At 38.0% G+C, this 21291-nt stretch overlaps 1 protein-coding gene across 9 annotated transcripts in view; it reads right to left on the bottom strand.

The window, feature by feature from the left end:
• TLK2 (tousled like kinase 2) overlaps positions 1-21291 on the bottom strand; it is a 116842-nt gene that overhangs the window by 33445 nt on the left and 62106 nt on the right. For all 9 annotated transcript variants that reach the window (XM_047832609.1, XM_047832610.1, XM_047832612.1 and 6 more), the window contains 5 exons: positions 18523-18618; positions 17211-17303; positions 11383-11493; positions 10082-10218; positions 2349-2501 (listed from right to left, as the gene is read on the bottom strand). In XM_047832609.1, coding sequence (XP_047688565.1) covers positions 2349-2501; positions 10082-10218; positions 11383-11493; positions 17211-17303; positions 18523-18618 — 590 coding nt within the window. The remainder of the gene's footprint in view (positions 1-2348; positions 2502-10081; positions 10219-11382; positions 11494-17210; positions 17304-18522; positions 18619-21291) is intronic.

The following is a 21291-nucleotide window of genomic DNA, read 5'->3' as shown; positions in this document are numbered from 1 at the left end:
CCCGCCTTTTTTTTTTTAATTTTTAATGTTTATTTATTATTATTATTTTTTTAATTTTTATGTTTATTCATTTTTGAAAGACAAAGAGAGACAAAGCACAAGCAGGGGTGGGGCGGAGAGAGAGGGGGACACAAAATCTGAAGCAGGCTCCAGGCTCTGAGCTGTCAGCACAGAGCCTGATGCAAGGCTCCAACCCAGGAACCATGAGATCATGACCAGAGCCGAAGTAGGACGCTCAACTGACTAAGCCACCCAAGCACCCCAATGTTTATTTATTTTTGAGAGAGAGAGACACACACACAGAATCCGAAGCAGGCTCCATTCCGAGCTGTCAGCACAGAGCCCAACATGGGGTCCAAACCCACAAACCGCAAGATCATGACCTGGGCTGAAGTCGGACGCTCAAAAGACTGAGCCACCCAGGTGCCCCTCTTTTTTCCCTTTTTTATGTGAAAGGTTCTTGAAGACAGAGGCCATGACTTAAATGTCTTCATATTAAGTACGTATAAGAAATATTTTAAATAGGTAAACAATATATAGGTTTTATTTCCCATGTCAATTCTGTTTGGCAGTTCCTGCTTAGTTGACCCATGGACCATTCACCTCACAGTCTGTTTTTGTAAATCAAGTCTTATTGGAACATAGCCACACCCATTCATTTACGTACTACAACAGGCTACAACAGTCAGCAGTACAGAGTAGATGCAATAGAGACCAGCCTGCCTACAAAGCCTAAAAGTATTTACCATGGCCCAGTATAGAAAAAGCCTGTCAACTCCTGCCCTAGACGAAGATTCTCTTAGTGGTCAAAATGGGATGATCAGGGGCGCCCGGGTGGCTGAGTCAGTTAAGCATCTGACTTCGGCTCAGGTCACGATCTCACGGTTCATGGCTTTGAGCCCCCGTCAGGCTCTGTGCTGACAGCTCAGAGCCTGGAGCCTTGCTTCAGATTCTGTGTCTCCCTCTCTCGCTGCCCCTCCCCCCGCTCACACTTGGTCTCTCTCTTTCAAAATTAAACATTAAAAAAAAACTAAAGAAAAAAAGAATGTGATGATCAATTAGGGAAATCTGACACAGGGCAGGGGTGAAAAAAGAAAGCATCTATACTAAGGCTATGCTATCCCTCCTATTCATGGCAGCTATGTGACTACACTGCAACCGAAGATATTGGTGTTTCCCACAGGTCCACAGAACAGGAAAAAATACTGGTGATGTCAAGATTTGGCTTAGTGGCAAAATATCTTTCTCCTAAAATAATACCTATTTTTTTTCTTAGCTTGCTCCTACAGTTTCTGTGACTGTTAACCAAATGCTCTTTAGACCAGTTAAGAGCATTCTCCAGCTAGACGTTTTTTACTTCAAAAGAACAGCCAGGTAATCCCCCTAAGATGATGCCAATGTACCATAACCCAGAACCACACATAAACAACTCTATCATTTGACCACCATGCTGATACCACATTTGTTGTGAGAGTGGCCGAAGACCATGACGTCAAGTGACCTTATTTGTCCCGCTCACTTGAAAATACCTAAATAATAATTAAAAAGAGAAGAAATAACAAGTGGTGGTGAGGATGTGGAGAAAAGGGAACTCTTGTGCAGTGCTGGCGGGAATGTAAATTGGTGCATCCGTTATGAAAAACAGCACAGCAGTTCTTCAAAAAATTAAAAATAGAACTATCTTATGACTTAGCAATTTCACCTCTGGATATTTATCCAAAGGAAATGAAATCACTCTCTCAAAAAGACCTATGCACCCCTATCTTCACTGCAGTATTATTCACAACAGTTAAGACATGAAAAAAACCCCTAAGTGTCCACCAATGGATAAATGGATAAAGAAACTGTGATGTACATATACATAGCATGGCGTCTAAAGTTAATAATACTGTATTGTATATGTGAATGGTGCTGAGAGTAGATCATAAAATTCTCATAAGAAAAAAAATTGTAACTTTGTGAGGTGATAGATGTTAACTAAACTTATTATGGGAATCATTTTATAATATCTACACATATCTAATCATTATGTTGTACACCCAAAACTGATACAATGTTATATGTCAGTTGTATCTAAATAAAACTGAAAACAAACCCCAAAATACACCCAACCACCCCCCAACAAAAAAGAAAGAAAATACCCAAATAAGATGAGGACTAAGAAAATGAATGAATTTTACGTGGTTTTTATATAAGTTGTGAGCAAATTCACCAACGTAACTAAAAAGAAAGCTTACGCCCTAGAAATCCCCGTAATTTATCCTTTTTGCCAGTGGCACTCCACAGGGCATTTGTATTTTGGGGAAGACTGTGGTATCTCACAGAGTTCACATTAATAAAGAACATACGTTTCATTTTCAGCTCCGTTGGTCTTGCTTTTCCGCTGTTTCTGCTCATTGGTTGCCGGAGGGGCCTGTCCCATGGCAGGGGGTTTCCGCTTTGCTAACATTTTCCGTTGTCTTTCTATCTCTTCCCTCTGTGAATTTATCCTTTCCTGCTGCCTACAGATATAAAAGATGTTGCACAGAGAAGAAGGTCAAAACACTGTAACGTGGCTGGAGAGTAAACACAAATATCTTGGCACCTATATACTTGATAGACTTGAGAAAAAGTAAGCCCCTTTAAATCAAGTAGAAATTTGATTATAACTTCAGGTTAGAAAAGCCAAATAACTGATGATAGAAAGATTTTTTTTGGAATGAGTCTGTGCTTTAAGACAGTAGTTATGATTATTCCCCGAACAGGAAAAGTAGGCAGGAACAATATCAAATTTCCACTGCGACCTTATTTTCTGACTCAAGAAAGAATTTTCTGATTCCTTTTTAACAGTTAAGAAAATAACTCTCAGGGCGCCTGGGTGGTATCAATTTAACAAGAATCTTGGGGCACCAGTTTGTTGAGCGTCCGCTTCAGCTAAGGTCATGACCTCACGGTCCCCGAGTTTGAGCCCGTCAAGGCTCTGTGCTGACAGCTCGGAGCCTGGCGCCTGCTTTCGGATTCTGTGTCTCCCTCTCTCTCTGTCCCTCCCCTGCTCGCACTTTCTTTCAAAAATGAATAAACATAAAAAAAATTTTTTTTGTTTTAAAAAGAAAACAACTCTTGGTATGGCTCCATTAAAAAACTGTATTTATGTAAGAAAAATATTACAAAAGGTCCCAAGGGCCTTTTTATTTTTTTTATTTGAATTAAAGTTTCCTCAAATTATATCTAGAAAGTTAGCTAATATGAGGGATGCTGAACAAAGTAAAAAAAAGATTTTGCTTTTAGATCTATCACTTATTCTAATTCTAAGTGAGCCATTACCGCCCCCATAGTCATTCCCACTCACTGATATGGTCAAACCTAAACTAAGTTTTTAAAAATCAAGTACATTCAGAGAAACCACAATGAAGCCTTGCAGCTAGTAAAAAACTCCTTAGGGAATAGGACGTAAAATGAATTCATAAAAAATATACATAAAGATTCTTCAGGGGCGCCTGGGTGGCGCAGTCGGTTAAGCGTCCGACTTCAGCCAGGTCACGATCTTGCGGTCCGGGAGTTCGAGCCCCGCGTCGGGCTCTGGGCTGATGGCTCAGAGCCTGGAGCCTGTTTCCGATTCTGTGTCTCCCTCTCTCTCTGCCTCTCTCCCGTTCATGCTCTGTCTCTCTCTGTCCCAAAAATAAATAAACGTTGAAAAAAAAAATTAAAAAAAAAAAAGATTCTTCAGATATCGGGGCGCCTGGGTGGCTCAGTAGGTTAAGTGTCTGACTTCGGCTCAGGTCATGATCTCGCGGTTTGTGAGTTCGAGCCCCGCAGTCAGGCTCTGCGCTGACAGCTCGGAGCCTGGAGCCTGCTTCGGATTCTGTGTCTCCCCCTCTCTCTGCCCCTCCCATGTTCATGCTCTGTCTCTCTGTCTCTCAATAATAAATAAATGTTTAAAAAACAATTAAAAAAAAAGATTCTTCAGATATCTAACACCATTACCATTAGAGGATTTCCTAAAGAAGTCTGAATTTTCTATAATAAACCCATTTGCACATTAGTAGCCAATAAAAATACCAATATATGAAAACTTTCTCTTGTATATGTCTAATAGATATTAAAGTTTGGAGACCTGGCATATTAAAAATATACCAAGATTTCAGATTAACCATTCAAAAGACGAAAATCTATAAATCACCAACCCTAGTTGAGAATCAAATGCTAGCTCCCTTCTCTTTCTTCTACCATGCTCTCCCCTACCTCCTTTGCTTGATTCCACCTTCATTTTTGCAAAGTAAGAGAATCTACGTTTTTAACCCATTTTCAAATGAAATCTATTCAACTCTCTTTCCTGAACACTGTAGTAAGTCAGTCTCTAGACTTTCCCTATACTCAGTGTATTTTCTTTAGAAGAATGGCAACCAGAAAAACAAGCCTATATTCCAGGGCAGATGCCCATTATACAATTTATGCTGCCGTTATCTATAAGGACAATAATGTAAGCAAGATTAACCTAGTCCAAACACTCTAAATAAATAACCATTCATCTCATAATACAATTCCCTTGGCTTTAGGATGAGCTGGGTCATTGATTGGATGTCAATGTAACAGAATGGAAATCAAAACTCAAGAGTTTTCTTGTCTGAAAAACCCTTTCAACTATCATTAGAGATATGTCTCCCCACCAAAGAATATGTAATATGAATCCTTCATGGCTTGAAAGAATTCTGGATTGAGACATAGAATCCTTAGGTAAAATCAAAATCCTCCTTTTGACTCAATGAGATAGCATGGTCTCTGAACTGTCTCTCAAGAGGAGTTTCCCCAATTTAAAAAAAAAAATGGTAAAGTATCTTTAGCTCCTTCTTATCCTTTCATGGACCATGAATGCAAGGCACAATAAACTCTCTGGAGATAACCATAAATATTTAGTTTAAACTATAAACTATAGTGGGGCTAGTGAAGTACCACAACATTTTATCTTTGAAGACTGGCTGCTTTGGAAGACAGATTTTTAGCAATCACCCTTATCAAACATACAACTAATTTTCTATGGTTTCCAGTAAGAATCCAAAAACTTGATCTCCAGAGATTCATAAAGAAAGGGGCCCCACAGTCATCATACATATTAAAGCATAAACACAGGGTGCGATGATGCCAAAACACCTCTGGGGAAATATTAAATCGTATATACTAAGAACAAGAGCGCTTGCTTGAACACAAAAATGGATGCACCAGAGTTCACGATTATATATAACAATTCCTACGTTAATTCTTGATATGTTTGAAATGATTTAGCTATTTATACTGACAAATAAAAGTCATCTAAAGATAGACCATCAGTGATACTTAATTTAGGTTTATTTTGGGAGTAGAATCTGGAGTTATATCAGTAAACTTGGAAACTTCTCTTAGAAAAGGACCGTGCCTTATCAAGCCTTGTATCTCCAACACATCTGACACTGCCTTTTAGAACTGATCCTTAGGTATTTCTTGCATTGCATCAGTTTTAGAGAATGCTTGCCATTTACCACCCATGGAAAGAGTACTACTACCACTACTACTACTATCTTTTACACAAGTATTGATGATTTGATAAATCCATCTCACTCAAATCTAAATAATCCTATTTAAAAAGCCACTGCCTCTACAAGAAAACAAGACAATTTGCCTTAGGTATCGTTAACAGGCTGAGGTAGGTCACCTAAAAAGGTATGTTAAAAGTTCTAACTCCCAGAACTTCAGATTATAACCTTAGGAGATAGGGTCATCAAATGTCCTTACTTAAAATGAGGTCATACTAGAGTAGGGTGGGCCCTTAATTCAATATGACTGATGTCCTTATAAAGGGAGAGAAGACGCAGAGACACATGGGGGGGGGGGGGGGCGGGGAACACTGTGTGAAGATGGAGGCAGAGACTGAAGCTATGCTGCCACAAGCCACAGAACATCAAAGAACGATCCTCCCCTAGGGGCTTCAGAGGAAGCATGGTCTGTCAACATCTTGGTTTTGGATTTCTGGTGTCCTGAACTATGAGAGAGTAAATTTATGTTGTTTAACCCACCCGGTTTATGGTATTTTTGTTACAACAGCCCTAGGAAATGAATGACAGGCGCTCTCAACAGTAACACTGTATTCCTGACTCCAACCCACCATACATACATACTAGTAGGAGGTATTAAAAAACAAACGTATTTTCAGGTAGCACTTTAACCAAAAATAATTTAGCAATGATCTACAGGTAGCTCCTGAATAGCCCAGGTAAGAATTTTTAAAGATTCCCACAACTTCACGTTCTGTATCTACTGTGAAACAGTATGGATACCCAAGGGAGATCTTGACACAGAATCAAGAGAGTTTTTCATTATGGATCATGTAACCAAGAATCAGATGGTTCACAAGATCACTTTAAAATGGGATTCTAGGGGCACTTGGGTGGCTCAGTTGGTTGAGAATCTGATTTTTGATCTCAGCTCAAGTCACGATCTCACAATCTCACCGTTTCATGGGTTCGAACCCCCCACCATGAGGCTCTCCGCTGGCGGCATAGAGCCTGTTTGAGATTCTCCCTCTCTGCCCCTTCCCCACCCACTCACTCTATCTCAAAATTAATAAACTTAAAAAATTTTTTAAAGAATAAAATAAAATAAAAATGGGATTCTATAATTCCTTATACACCAGAATAAATACCTGGAGTATCATTATGATGCTATAATGTTTAGTTTACTCATGCTGATAATCCACTTCTTAAATGACCACAATTTTGTTTATAAATCAAATCCCATTACTTCAATGTTGTTTCATTTCAATATAAAAAAACTTTATCTATCTATCTATCTATCTATCTATCTATCTATCTATCCATCCTCTACACCTAATGTGGGGCTCATGACCAGGAAATCAAGAGTCACATGCTCTATGGACTGAGCCAGCCAGGTGCCCCTAAACAAAATCTTTTTTTTTTTTTTTAAGGTTTATTTATTTATTTTGAGAGAGATGGGGTGGGGGAGAGAGAGAGAAAGGAGAATGAGAATCCCAAGCAGGCTCTGTGCTAATGGCCTGGAGTCCCATACAGGGTTCTATCTCACAAATCATGGGATCGTGACCTTAGACAAAATCAAGAGTCGGATGCTTCACTGACTGAGCCACCCAGGCGCCCCTAAACAAAATCTTAGTAAAGAATTTTTTCCCTCTTTGAGGAAAACATCCTAGGAACTTAACTGGAAAGCAAAGCCTTTTGAGAAATGCACCAACCACGCTGCATCCAGACTTTCCAGCCTGCTCTTCTAATCTATAGCTGCTGGACTTGAGTGGCAGCCTCCAGCTGTGTTTCTGACCTCCAGCCCAGCCACCCTTGCTCTCTCTGCAGACCTGCCAACTCCCACAACCCAAATCCTTCATCTATCCTGTTGATACTGTTTCTCCTGCCTAATGGGGATTTTGTGCAGTTCAGTGGTTTTTGTAAACTGACAAGAGTCTTTTAGTTTGTCTGAAGTCAAGGGGAGATTCTTCTCAGCAACAAGGACCTCCCTTCTGTCCTAAATGGGTTTTCCTCCAATTCCAATCCAAACTTTTACACATCATGCTCTTCCTACAGTTTATCTGTGTCACTAAATGCATAAATGTTTGAGAGAATTTACCACTCCCCCGAGATTCTCTAATTATCTAATATATTCTACATCCTTCAAGTGATCTGTTCAAGCTCTGCATTTCAGAAATCTTGACCTAAGGACAAGCATATACTTAGGCTCAATATTTAACGGTGAAATTTAGATCACTTCAATAAAAAACATTAAAACCATGCCCCCCCATCAAAAACAAATTTTTTATTGCCTTGCCATTGACTGAGATTTTAAGATTTATTCAAATAAGAAAGAGTATACTGAATAACAATAGTATGTAACAGAACTACTTTCTCAAAACTATAAAATAAACTACTTCTTCAACAGGTTCAAACATACTTTGGAAAGGAAAAATTGCCAACCTGGACAAAAAATAATATAAATTTGATATGATTTTCTTATTAGCTGGTAAATCTTCGGTGTTAGGGAATAAAGATCACTTGAAAAGAGCAGAGGAACACAGTGAAAACAAAAGAATTGCACTGGAGGTCCTGTTGAGACTGTACTTGATTATCTGATTAAATTTTTAAATGTTTTGAGGATGGTCTCTTCTCGTAAAACCTAGTACTGCTACCTGGTGTTCAGCCACGTCACCCACAAATTATGTTGTCATGGAGTTTCTCATATACAGAAAATAATCATTTATAAGGGTATCAAACATAGCCTTTACAACTGAAGAATTTCAACTGCTGCATTAAAACTGAAAGGGAATTAATTTATTAAAGCAAAACTTTAGAAAATAAAATACCTGTAATTAGTAGACACTGGCCAGACAGCTTCCCAAAAGAGATGGAGATATTTTATATGACATAAAAGCATGAAAAAATGCTATCCACCTAGGAGGAACAATCCTAGTTAGGGATCTCATTTAGATAGTCCCAATTTCTCTGATGGCTCTACAGCTAAGTCATCATTTTGTACTCTGTGTAAGATTTCCAGAACCTTCTGGGACTCGGGGGCTGCTTACAGAGTAAAAAGATAAAATATTGCTGTCAGCAAAAACTATGAACATTTTTCTTAAAAGTAATTACATTTTACATCTCTATACAAACACACTATCTTCAGTCAAAGTCTTCAGATATTTTAAAGACAGCCATCTAAGAAGTAACCATTGTCAAAGACTTGTAGGGTCACTATCACATCTGGGACTCAGTCTGAGCATGAGGTGGCTATGGCCAGTACTGGGGATATAAGTTATATCTTCAGATCGCACTCTAATGAAACTGGATGGGGTGTCACTTGCAGGACAATGTGCACGTCCTGGTCAGGGTGTTAAGGAATGGGTGGGTACCATGACTCCACGTAGTGGCCACTATTATAGTGCCCTGGTGCGTTCCTGCTATCACCAGTCACCCATGCTTAGTGCTCGGAGTGGATGTCATTCTGAGCCTCTGGCACCTGACTTAACTCAAAAGGCTTTGTTTTCCTTCGTGGGTATTGCATCTTTGACTCAACAGCTAGCCTCTTATCACACCAAATTACACATACTCGAGGTACATGTGTGAGGCAAAAACATATCTAAGCCAAGGGGAGGGTAATGTATCACATATAAAGCAGTGACTACTAATGTGCAATCCAGGTTAGTATTATACTTTATTTCAGGCATATATTTGTTGTTTCTTATGTTTCCTTACTATTAAAGGAGTCCCACACTCTCCAATTACTGCACAGGAAGTTATTTCAGCTAGGAAAAAAGGTAGGAAAAGCAGTCTATAGAATCCTCTAATTCATAGTGAGCTACAGATCTCAAGTTTGAGAGCCCATGATTAAAAACACAATGCCATTCTCCCCAGTCTCAGATGGAAATAATCTAATTAAAAATAAATAAGATATACCAAAATACACGACAATCTAAAGATCTGCTTAAGTCCAGAGCCAATATTAGCTATTACGCAGTTGGAATTTTAGGATTTTAAATGGTAATTCCCTCGTTGGAGTAAATACTTGAATGTTGAGTGCTTAGGATTCCAAGTCACTGACAGACACTGGGGTTGGCTACCAGCCTGACCACTGGTTCAGCCCCTGCCTTTGAGGTAGCCGCTCTCTCCAAGGTCTAGACACGGTCTCCTTAAAGGGCCTCAGGGACAGATCCTAAAGGTTTGCCTAGGGTTTTTACTGTTTTATACCTAACTCAGGATGTTCTTCCTCAGGTCCTTACCTATGTCATTTTTCTATGGAGCCAGAACAAATACGTTCATGGACTCCTCGTGAAAATCCATTACATAATTTAAAAGATAACAAGTCCTAGGATTTTTCTTCCTTAGCTTCAGCAATTCTTATTCTTTGTTAAGCTTTAATGTAGAACCCCTTTATTTTTTCTCTAATAACTTGCGTCATTTTTCCCAGGACTTCACCTCATTCCCTACCTTTCATTACACATATGGGGACTAAAGCTGAATGAAAAGAGGACTTCTACTACTAGGATTTTTAATGACTACAATTACAGCAAACTTAAAGCAACTTTTCAATTTCAATGTGATCATCGCACTTCACTTACTTGATAAGGTTCTGGAAAGCATAACCATCTGTCCATTGCTCAGTAAAAGAGGCCCCATGTCGAACAGTGGTAAAATGGCCCAATCTCAAGCGGTCTTGCATGCTTTTATCTCTACATGCCATCTTCTCTTGTTTTGACTTAGGAGAAAGGACAAATAGAAAATAATTTTATTCTCCTATGAGAATTCAGATATAGCATGATGTTTACTTTCTGTACTGTACTGATCAATATTTAGTACAACTGGCTGATTCTACATGGACTCTGGGAAGTACCTTAAAACTTTAAATTCTCTGCATTAACATATACCATCTTATTTCAAAAATAAAAATGGAAAAAAGCAGTTTCTTTTCTATAAAATTAATGAATTAAAAGCTGAAACAAAGTTCTCCTATCTCTGACATTAATAAAATGACCTACTATCAGCGTTCCCTGTCTTTTTAACAGCATTCCAAAGATTTCAGCAAAAGTAACCACCAGTCTCTCAAACCTCTAGCTTGTAATAATTTCATTAGCAAGTACTGCTATCTTTCAATATAAGATAAGTGTGTGTTGGGGACATATTAAAAAACTTTCAAGAAACAGTTACTAACAACTATTAACATCAAGTCACAACTAATCAATTACTATAATAAAGGAAACATCGGCCATACATAAGTATAGGCTGACTTAATTTTTTAAAGCACAAAGCACTTAATTATCACATTTTTATATACATAAGTTACTTCAAATATCATCTCTAAAATGGAAATGTAAGTACTGCTAAATGTTTTTAAGAGTTCTAGGGTATGTACTTCAAAGGTCAGGATGAGTGTAAGAACCAAGGAGCGCCACACCGCAAACAAACCAGGACAAGCTGTCCCTGTCCGATCAACATCACACGCAGAGCAAAGCACAACCAGAAACGATGTCCCATATTATCACTCTGGATGTTTGCTGCTGTGTCCATGGAAGAAAGAATTCTAACTGTCAAATTATAAAGAGTCTTTTCCTAAAGGGGTGCCTGGGTGGCTCAGTCAGTTAAGCATCCGACTCCCGGTCTCAACTCAGGTCATCACCTCACGACTTGTGGGTTTAAGCCCTGCATCTGGCTCCGCGCTGACAGCCTGGGATTCTCTCTCTCCGCCCCTCCCCTGCTCATGCTCTCTCTCCAAAAATAAACAAACGAACAAACATTTAAAAAAAAGTCTTTCCCTAAAAAGCCCAACTTTAAAATACTTCCATCTCAGGTAAGGAATAAGGAGGCACAAAATGATACCCTGAGGATCTTGGGAGCAGGGGTCAGGCCACCGTTAATCACTCACCTTTTCTATAAGGAGTTTCTTGCTCATTGTCACACACCGATTTAATCGTTCTTTATACTTCTCTAGCATCTTTTGCTGTTCGTCAATCTGCCGCCTCAAATCACAGTTGGCCTTCAATGGAAAATATTTTTTATATTAGCTCCAAGGAAGATAGATGAAAACAAAAGCAGTTTCTAGGGAGTCCAAACAGTATTTCTATTGTTAATCAAAAGCAAAATTAAAGTCCAAAGAGCTAAGATTAATTATGTTTACAATTTTTTATAATATTTCCTTCCTTTTTTTCTCTCTTAATAAACTTATCTTTTTAGTAAAGATGAATTCTGTTACAAGTGGGCATGTTTTTCTACTGATCGTATTTCACTCCTCTCAAAAAGCAGTTATAGGTAAATCTAGTACATCACATATACCTAAACTGTCACAAAATAAAAAACCTACAATTAGGGAGATGTTTCAAATACATACAAAAGTTGATTAAGCACTTTACAGCACTCACAGAATACTTTCAAAGGGTAATTAAACACAAAAAAAACTGCAGAATTTTTTTTTAAACCACATAACGTTCTCAGGATTGATTGTTCTTTGTTTTTCTATTCTTGTTTCCAAAGAAAAAGAGACATGAATTTACATAAGTGTTTCTTTCCAGAGAAGCCAGGCACACCCATGCCCGCATAAGACAGAACTAACAAACGGGATGAATATAAGGTCCCGGTTCTCAAGAATGCCAGAATGTAAATACATAGTTAATTTAGCTGTGGTCAGAAGGATGGGCTAAATACTTTGAAAATTCAAACCTCCTACAATAACAGAGAAGGGAAGAACCACTAACCCAAGGTCAATTTTGCCCTGCGATTCTTAAATTTATTCTTGTATTAACAAAAGATCTCTACTCTTTCAACAAATAAACGCTACTTTATAATAACGTGCTTGAGTTGTGAAAAAAAATCTGGTACTTCCCAATCAAATGATATAAGTGTTTCTGAAACAGTAAAAAGCACAAATGGAAGATGTTACAGCACATGCAATTTTAGAGACTTTTCAGCTTCATTTTTAAAGTGACCAGTGTACAACAGCTTCCATCTCCAAATTTCTACTCTTCTCATAAATTTAATTTCTACCTGTTTTTTGTACAGAGTTCTATGTACCACTCTATCAAAGGCAAAGTGCAAGTACATTTGGGGAAATGTAACTAATTCATAATAAAGAATCCATGGTGCGCCTGGCTGGTTCAGTCAGTAGAGACTGCGACTCCTGATCTCAGGGTTGTGAATTAAAGCCCCACGGTGGGTGTAGAGATTACTTAAAAATAGAATCTTGGAGGAAAAAAAAAAAAAAAAAGAATCTTTAAGACAAAGACTATGTAATGTTTATATGAAATTCAATCTTTTTTTGGAAGGTAAACACTCCCTTAAAATCTATAATCAAATGTATGGAACCAATCAATCTCTGGCAGCTTATTTAAAATCTTAAGAACTCGACAGGCGCCTGACTGGCTCAGTCAGTAGAACATGTGACAACTCTTGATCTCAGGGCCAAGAGTTCAAGCCCCACACTGGGTGGAGCGCTTTCTTTAAAAATAAACAACTAAGTAAATAATTTTAAGAACTCTAAATTTTTGTGGTTTTCTAGCATTAACAATTTGTGTTCAGGTTTACAACAGCACCTGCCTATCAGTTCCTGATATCGCCTTATCCAACATATCACTAAAATGGAAAAACCCAATGAACCACCCATGCCTGCCTAAAAGGAGACATGAGGAGTGCTCGTTGCCCATCCTGCCCGATCCAAAACACAAAATTTAATCAATGTGAGAAAAATGGCAGCTGCCATCAGTGTCTTCCTTCTTGATGTATCCACTCCTTTGGTATTGTTCTACAGCCAAAGAAGACCACAACCTTTAGAAAACAAGGTAGTAGAAGGTGGGCAATGGTGAGTAAAGGGAGCATACTACTTTCTAGAAAACGAAAGCATTTTTTTAAACTCAAAAACAGTGCTAAGTCAGTGCTAAGTTTTTCATATACTCCTCAATCTTTTCTGAAAGAGTTGGATGATGAAGAAAGATGAACCCATGCTCCTTTTTCAATCCAGCAGAGATTCTCGAGACAAAAGCCTGCCGGTACTAGAACTGGGCTAGGAGCTTTCTAAACCCACAATCTAGCTAATTAAAACCTTGGCAATACAACCAGCACCCACATGAACAAAAAGAGGAGTTAAGAGCAACCCCAAGCAAGCACATATGCTAACAATAAAAGATGGAAGATAGGTACTGACTCTAAATATGCCTCTCCAAATCAAAAGATGGAGAAAAGGAAACAACCAAAAATCAGACCCAAGGAAAACTACTTCCGAATAAGGAAAAAGAACATCAGCTTGAGAATGATGAAAATGATCTCCCTAAAGAATGAAAAGAACATTTTAGAATACTGCTTGTCATAGTCCATAAAACACAAAAAGACATGATGTCTATGAAATCAGAGCAAAAAACCATCAAGAATGTACAGGATGGAATAAGAAAGTGAGTTAGATAAGGGAAAAAAGTAAGTTCAAATGTAAATAACAGAATCAAAATTACATAAGATACAGTAAACAGCAGAAAATATATGGAACAAGGGGCGCCTGGGTGGCGCAGTCGGTTAAGCGTCCGACTTCAGCCAGGTCACGATCTCGCGGTCCGTGAGTTCGAGCCCCGCGTCGGGCTCTGGGCTGATGGCTCAGAGCCTGGAGCCTGTTTCCGATTCTGTGTCTCCCTCTCTCTCTGCCCCTCCCCCGTTCATGCTCTGTCTCTCTCTGTCCCAAAAATAAATAAACGTTGAAAAAAAAAAGAAAATATATGGAACACAAATTAACATTTTAGTAAGATTCAGAAAAGAAGGTTGATCATATTAAATAAGACTCCAAGTGATAGAAATAAAGGGAAGAAATCAGGGATCCAGCCTAGAAACCAAGGAAGAAGCCAACACAAGACAGAAAGAGGCAAAAATTAAGCATAACCACACATTTCCAGAATAAGTTTAGAGACCCATGTATACAGAAGTACCCTGGCAAAATTTCTTGAAATCTAAGAATAAGGGGGGAGAGTACCTACACTCATCACAAAAAACAGATTACAGTGCAGTGTTTGTTCCTTTGGTCATGGTCTTCTCAGAAAAATTGAATGCTACAAAAAACTGCAAAGGTTCACACATGTGTATGCGTGTTACAAGAAGGTAAGAGGTGAAGGCTAATAGGTTGTAAACACAAAAATACCTTTTATATGGAGAGGCAAAAGAAAGAGTTCTCAGATCTACAAGGAAACAAAAAAACACTAATACATCCTTCTTGAAAAGTAATTACTTAAAATGTATTTCAGTTGGGGCACCTGGGAGATTCAGGTGGTTAAGTTCTTGATTTCAGCTCAAGTCACAATCTCACAGTCATGAGATCAAATCCAGTGTTGGGCTCTGCACTGGGCATGGAGCCTGCTTAAGATTCTCTCTCTCCCAAGGGGCGCCTGGGTGGCTCAGTCAGTTAACTGTCTGACTTTAGCTCAGGTCATGATCTTGCAGTTCATGAGTTCTAACCCCACGTTGGGCTCTCCGTTGATAGGTCGGAGCCCGCTTCACTTCAGATTCCGTGTCTCTGTCTCTCTCTGCCCCTCTCCCACTCTCTATCTCTCAAATCAATAAACATATAAAAAAAAAAAAAGATTCTCTCCCTCCCTTGCCCTCTGCCCCTCCCCAAATCACATGTACTTTCTCTCTAAAAATTAAAAAACAATAAAAAAATAAAAAATGGTTTAAAAAATAAAACAAAAATTAAAAAATATACTACCAATGAGTTTAACAAACACGTGTAACTAATTATTGTAAATTAGGTCATAAAACTGCTTTTCATATAAGAATTATTCTTATATATGATATTAAAAGTAATAATTTAATAAGAATAGCCTAAAAACATCAGATTTTACTCATTACGACCAGGTTTATGGTTTAGATATGTGCTAAATTCCAGGTTTTATACAGGAGGGAGTCAAATAAACTAATACTATATTTCAATAATTACAGAAATATAGGTAAAAATTTTTGGAGGGAGAAAATTACAAATACAGTGGCTCTTATTATTTTTATTATTAAACATTATTATTATTGTTAATAAACAAAACCCTTCCTTCAGACAGTCTTACCCAGTAAAAAAGACTGCAAGATCCGCACCCAGCTGTGTCATGGGAGCCCTGGAGGTTCCTCCACAGAACCTTCAAGGCCCCATAGAGCCAGCTGGAAAACTACTGCATTAGTACAAATAAGAATCAAACCTATACCTTCTAAATCACTGGAGAAGATAAAAATGTTAGTCAATTTTATTTATATATCAGTAATACTTATTTATATATGCATATACATACACACACACACACACACACACACACACTACAAAAGGCTCAAAAAAATTACTGAAGGAAATGTGCCAAATGTTTTACCCAATTAATGGAATTATGGGTATCCTATCTTTCAGTATTCTCTAAATTTATTGTAAAAAGCATATATTGCTTTTATTTAAAACAAAAAGTTTTTTTAAGAATGTGTCAGTCAATATGATAAATTGCATATTACAAAATCTATCCTTAAAGACATCATGGGATAAGGGGCACCTGGATGGCTCAGTCAGTTAAGTGGCCGACTTGGCTCAGGTCATGATCTCATGGTTTATAAATTCAAACCCCCTGCTGTCAGCCCAGAGTCTGCTTCAGATCCTCTGACCACACCTGCCCTCTCTGCTCCTCCCTTGCTTGTGCTCTCCCTCTCAAAAATAGAAAAACATTAAAAAAAAAAAAAAAAAAAAAAATATATATATATATATATATATATATATATATATATATATATATATATATATCATGGTATATTTTCTAGAAGTATCTTTTCAATTCCAGATTATTTTTGAAGTTTGTCTTATAAGCACAAAAAACTTTAGACAAATACTTATAAAAGATACAAAATGTAAAACCAGGGCTGAAAAGTACTTGTGAGATAGTTTTAAAAATTGAAGAATATTGGGGTGCCTGGGTGGCTCAGTTGGCTGACTGTCTGACTCTTGATTTCGGCTCAGGTCCTGGTCCCAGGGTTGTAGGGTCGAGCCCTGCATCAGGGTCCTCACTGAGCGTGGAGCCTAAGATTCTCTCTCTCACTCTACCTCTTCCTCTCTCTCTTCTCACTCTGCTCCTTCCCCCACTCTCTCTCTCTCTCTCTAAAATAATAAAATATTTTAAAAAGTTCAAGAATATTTAAAAAAACTTCTCTGGAACAGGAAAACAGTATTTTATATCGTTTCCCACAGTTCTAGATGAAACAGAATACTCCACCTATCTCTCTAGTATATACTTAAATATTAAAATTCGGGGCGCCTGGGTGGCTCAGTCGGTTAAGCAGCCGACTTCGGCTCAGGTCATGATCTCACAGTCCATGAGTTCGAGCCCCGCGTCGGGCTCTGTGCTGACAGCTCAGAGCCTGGAGCCTGCTTCAGATTCTGTGTCTCCCTCTCTCTCTGACCCTCCCTCGTTCATGCTCTGTCTCTGTCTCAAAAATAAACATACATTTAAAAAAAATTTAAATATTAAAATTCTACAGCATAAGATATCCAATTTAAAGACAGTGCTTAGAATATAGGTTTGATCCTAGTTCCTACTCAGATTACCTCAAATTAAAGGAAAATATCCAAATGTTTAGAGTATTTAACTTTGTTATTTAGAAATAATAATGATCTCTACATTACTGTAGATCTATGTACATAATCCAAATATATATAACATCAATCAGTGCTTCTTATAAAATCTCTTACCATATTTTAATACTTACTCTTAACAAATCATCTATTCTTCCCTCCTTCTTTTCTAAGTCAGAATTCTTACTGTTTTCTAGTGCAGATATTTTTTCTATGGTGAGGTCAGACTAACAAAGAGAAAACAAATTTAGGATTAGTCTCAAAATATTACATGTTATCATACTTTTCTCATTACCTTTCTGGGGGGAAAAAAAAACCAAAACACCTGCTAACACAAATAGTCTGGAATCACATAGCTAAAGAAATTAAATATGCTTTCCTTAGCCCATTCTTTAGGTCTTGTATTTTATTACACATGCACTTCAAATACATGTTACCTCTGGTATCAAATATATGAATCCTCAAACTGTTGTGCATTGAATAATGCAGAAACATACTACTCTAGAAATGAAACTAACTTTGAATAGAAAAGGACTTCAGAGGAGACAGGGCCCAAATGTCTAAAGAACACACATGCCACCTAGTGGAAATAAAGAACATCAGAAAGGGAGAGAATGAAGTTACCTGAATCTAAAGTCTGTCCAACTGGCCAAAAGCTGGTAATTCAGATAAAATAAAAATCTATTCCTAAAACTCTTGAGATTTAAGAAATTCTCCTAGATTGCCAAGCATCTTGTCTTAAAGGCGACACAATGCCACGAGGCTTCAAAGAAAATGCAGTATACGATTTGGCTATATCAACACTACAGAGTGGAGGATGCATCCGCTATCCTTTTCACATACTAACTTTGAATATTCCCAACATTCCCTGAATTAAGCAGTTTCTAAAAAACTCTTTACGGAGGAAATTGTGTTGGTGTGCCACATGTTTAAGAATTTTAGCTTTATTCTTGCCAAATAAACAGGAATAAATCAACTACTTTCATAGAGTATGGAATGAAAAATCACTGAGGTGTACTGTAAGCACTGTCCTAATACGCATTTTGTATACACTGTCTGAGATAACTAGAATCAACCGTATTTTACAGATGATTTCTATTAAAAAAAAAACTGAGGCCCAAAAAGATAACAGTGTTAAGTTGCAGAGTGAGGATCTGAACCCCAGCCTAGCTCTCCAAAACAAGTGCTCTTTCCCCCCAGCACCATGCTACAGTGTAGGCATTTCTACTGCAACACACCAGAATGGTAAAGAGACACCTCAAAAAGTTCAAGCACCTTCCAAAAGACTTTAAAAACTCAAAATGCAAGTTCTGAGTATAATACACACAAATAATGAGGTAATGTTGGAGAAATAAAGGAAAGACAGAGAGGACTCCAAGATATCATATGTGGTTAGCTTTTATCCCTAAGCACATCTTTTCCTCTGTATATTGATCACCAACCTACCTGGGTCTGTCTGTGCTGGATGGAGATCTGTTTCTGGGAGCTGCTGGAATGCTCTGTGTTGCCAGATCCCGTAGAAGAGGGACTGTTTTGCTGAGCCTGTAAAAAAGGTATATCAACTAATCACTAGAAAGTTTTGCATCTTTCTCCACACACATTTTTAGTTTTGTTTTTGTTTTTTTAGTAATCTCAACTCCCAAAGTGGGACTCGAATTCACAACCCGAGATCAAGAGTTGCATGCTCCACTGACTCAGCCAGCCAGGCCCCCCCCGCACCCTCCCCACAAACGTTTGTAGGCATGCAAACAATTATATAAAACACACTCCTTCTGATGAAAGTCAGAAGTCAGGGTCATGTAGCCCAAGATGAAAGTAAAACAATTTAAATGAGAAGCAGGGGTGGGGGGCACTTGGGTGGCTCAGTTGATGAAGCGTCCAACTCTTGGTTTCGGCTCAGGTCATGATCTCATGGTTCATGAGTTTGAGCCCTGTGTCAGCCTCTGCACTGACAGTGTGGAGCCTGCTTGAGATTTTCTCTCTCTCCCTCTCTCTCTACCCCTCCCCTTCTCTCTCTCTCAAAATAAATAAACTTAAATAAATAAATAAATAAATAAATAAATAAATAAATAAATAAATAAATAAAAATGAGAAGCAAGGGCTATAACATGGTGGCTTGGCTCATGTCCCTGTAAATAGTGTGAAGTACTCAAATGTGCCCAAATGAATTTTTAAATCTGTAAATCACAGAACACTGAAAGCTATTCCTGTAATAATATATCCTTTTTACTTGTACGTCATGGCAATATGCTTCTGTTGGAAAAGGCTGGCAAAGCATCCACCACACAGGGGATGCTTATGACTCTAGGCAGAAAGAACTGTGAACTACTATTCAGAATAGTCTCCTAAATCCATAAACCTTACCCATGAACACTCAGCAGTCCAAAAATCCAGGCTGATTTCCAATAATGTCGCTTGCTGATGTGACTTTAATACATAGTCACATAGTCACACTGGGCATTCTAAGGCATTTAAAATTTATAGGGTTTAGGTCTTAATGTAATTCATCTTTTCAGGAGTATACAATCCTTATACTCCCAAAAGTCCTTTTAAAAAACAAGATTGAACCTAACATAATATAACCCTTCACAGACATAATTAGAAAATATTGGATATTCTAAGGATTATGGGCTAATCCCATAATCTTATCTGAGATCTACTGCTACCATCTTATCAGAGAAGATGTAGTGTTTCCACATATGTGAATTTTGATACTTTCTATACATTCCTTAAACTAGTTTTCTCATCCATTAACATATAAACAATACTATAACCACCACCTACTGAGAATTACTGTCAGCTAACTGCTTCAATGTCATGATCACATGCAATCTTTACAAAACCCTGTAAGATAGTCATTATTATTACTTCCATTTATAGATAAAGGAAATGCAAATCAGAGATTCTAAGCACCTATGCACGGTCACAGAGCTAGTAAGTGAGAGACCATGAATTAAGGAGTACTTTCATCTACAAAACCATTCTCAATGGCCACAGCAGACTGACTCCCTCTCAGTAACAGAGTTACTGTCTCACCAGGCCACAAGCAAGCTAATAAGCACTTCATACACATAATTATCTTGAAGGCTCACGACAGCCTTATAAAATAAGGCAGGCAGTATTATATTCTGCACGTGGATTTCTTCATTCAACAACTACTCACTCCCTATGTCTAACCACTGTGTTAGATGTTAGGAACACAATGACCAAGTCAAACAGAAATAAAACCCACAGACCCAGTCATTATTCTGCCTTAACAGAGCTTAGAATCCCAGTGAAGATTTATTAAGCACTCAATAAATATTTGTTGAAAGAAACTGCTAAATAAACAATCATACAGTAAACACAAAATTCCAACTGGGATAAGTGCTGTAAAGAGTATTCAACGGGGGGGGGGGGGGGGGGAGAAGAGTATCCAACAGGGCACATAATCTAATCTAGAGTCAGGGATGACTGCCTCAGGAAAGCAGCATCAGAGTTAAGATGTGAAGGAAATAAGCAGTCAAGGAGGAGACGGTCAGGTCATTCCCAGGAGAGAATGTGTACATAAACACAAGGGGAAGAGAGAAGACTGATGTGGGGATCAAAGAGGTCAAAAATGAGAAACCAGTCTCAAAAAGGCTGAACACCGTGCAAAGTCCGAAATGACAGAGATGGGATCAGAGCCACATTCAGGGAAGTCCAAATAACGGAAAATGTTCTTTACTCTCTATGATGCAGCAAATCTTTTTTTTTTACTTGCTAATTAATAAGGGTCATTGATATGAACCTCAAGTATTATACTGAACTATATGAGCATTATCTCCTTCAGTTATCATTAGATTTCTCTTACAATCCTCTCCTTTTGAAGTGTGTTTCTAAACAAATATGACTTTCAAACCATATAAGAGCCAGTAAGAATCACATGACTGACTAAAAGCCTCTTCTATAACTTTCAGGTTTTGGTATACAAGCTTTGCTAAAATGCCTTTTTATATGTGCTCATTTGTGATACTGAGTTTTCTTTCAGCAAACAGGGTGCTAGAATGTAACTCAGTGGGATGTGCCAAATTAAAGCTCTCTGTAAAGATATATGTAAAATAATTCAATGATAAGAAGTAAAAATGCAAAAAGTTAGCTGAGCAAGTGGGACATAGGTTAGGAAGTAGCAAATCCTCATAAAAAGGGAAACAATACTTTCCAAAGGCAAAAGAACTACAGAAATAGAAGGACCTA

The sequence above is a fragment of the Prionailurus viverrinus genome, chromosome E1 (assembly GCF_022837055.1).
Source record: "Prionailurus viverrinus isolate Anna chromosome E1, UM_Priviv_1.0, whole genome shotgun sequence".
Taxonomy (NCBI): domain Eukaryota; kingdom Metazoa; phylum Chordata; class Mammalia; order Carnivora; family Felidae; genus Prionailurus; species Prionailurus viverrinus.
This window is presented reverse-complemented; position numbering and strand designations above follow the sequence as displayed.